Here is a 1,372-nt window from a genome sequence, read left to right as displayed (position 1 = left end):
ACACAGTGATGTCCCACCCCCCTTGGGGGAAGGGCGCTTACACTATGTACTTTTGGAGATACCCCAAAGGTTGTCTGGCACTTTGCTATAGAAAGGATTTGGTCCAATTTCTTACTGGCTCAGGATAGTAAAAGGCACATAGAGTTGGTTGCTCAGCTCCTTGGGGTAGCGTGGAGCAGAAGGTAGACGGGGTCTGGGACAGAAGGGCAGACCGCCGGGTGGGCTCGGGGTCTGGAGGAGAGAGGTAGTTGATCCTGGGCGGCCACAGGGTGACTGAGGGCAGCCCTAGTGCTCAGGCTGCGTAGATGCTGCTCTCATGGTTTTTGTCTGCCCTGTCCACCAGCTCACTGCTCTGAAACCATAGCTGGATCTCCCTCCGGGCCTCCTCCACGGAGTCACTGGCGTGAATGATGTTCCTGCTGATGTGGACGCTGAAGTCCCCCCTGATGGTGCCCGGGGCGGCCTTAGCTGAGTCGGTGTGTCCTATCATGGTCCTTGAGGAGCAGACCACGTTGGGGTCTTCCCAGACCATGGCCACCACGGGGCCGGAGGTCATGTAGCTGATGAGCGCTGGGTAGAAGGGCTTCCTCTGCAGGTCATGGTAGTGCTCAACAAGGACTCTCTCTGGCGCCTGCAGCATCTTCATCCCCACCAGCTTGAAGCCCCTCCTCTCAAAGCAGGGGATCACATTCCCCACAAGCCGCCACTGTACCCCATCCGGCTTCACTGCAACCAGGGTCCGCTCTCGAGTCCAGGAGGACCCTCCCGAGTTGGGGCGCGTGAGCAGGCTTGGCCCCGGGGCCCGCGGGCCACTCAGCTGCCCCGGTAGCGCGGCGCGCCCCAAGACGCCGCCGCGCATGACCCCGGCCCGCGGGCCGCTGGCCCCTATTTTTCTTTCTGTAAAATGAACTGTTTGACCTGGATTATCTACCACAGTGGTTCTCAAACTAGGCTGCACATTTCAGTCATCTAGGGAGTTTTAAAAATACTGATGTCTAGGTCCCTCTCCAAAAGATTCTGATTTAATTGGTGTGAGGTACCGCCTGGCATGGGTATTTTTTAAAAGCTCCCCTGGTGATTCTAAAGTTCAGCCAGAGAAGAGAACCACTGATCTAAAGTTTCTTCCAGATATAACACACTAGAAAGTTGAGCTGCCAGGATCCCTTAGAGGCAGGGGAATGGAATGTCTCCCAGCATTCTCTTGCTATCACCCTTTGTTAGTTTAGCAGGAAGCATTCTTGGGCAGACTTACTAAGCTGGAACTCCAAGAGTATTTGTGGACTCCTGTATGTTTAATTCTTAGGAGCTCACTCCCTTCTGGAGAGACCTGGGAGACCAGGGCTCTGAGAGAGAACAAATCATCTCTTCCCTA

The 1,372-nt window shown here is 55.2% G+C and overlaps 1 protein-coding gene across 1 annotated transcript; it reads right to left on the bottom strand.

The window, feature by feature from the left end:
* Positions 1 to 292: 292 nt before the first annotated feature.
* LOC129493566 (nucleoside diphosphate kinase, mitochondrial-like) lies at positions 293 to 859 on the bottom strand. Its single transcript, XM_055299865.1, has one exon. It carries the CDS (start codon positions 857 to 859, stop codon positions 293 to 295), a length of 567 nt encoding a protein of 188 aa, XP_055155840.1.
* Positions 860 to 1,372: the final 513 nt, after the last annotated feature.

Source organism: Nyctereutes procyonoides, unplaced genomic scaffold, assembly GCF_905146905.1.
Source record: "Nyctereutes procyonoides isolate TBG_1078 unplaced genomic scaffold, NYPRO_anot_genome, whole genome shotgun sequence".
Taxonomy (NCBI): domain Eukaryota; kingdom Metazoa; phylum Chordata; class Mammalia; order Carnivora; family Canidae; genus Nyctereutes; species Nyctereutes procyonoides.
The sequence above is the reverse complement of the archived record's forward strand: the minus strand, read 5'-3'. Positions and strand labels throughout refer to the sequence as shown.

Bases quoted from the DNA above. Each gene is read 5' to 3' on its own strand.
- LOC129493566 (XM_055299865.1), bottom strand. From the start codon at position 859: ATGCGCGGCGGCGTCTTGGGGCGCGCCGCGCTACCGGGGCAGCTGAGT.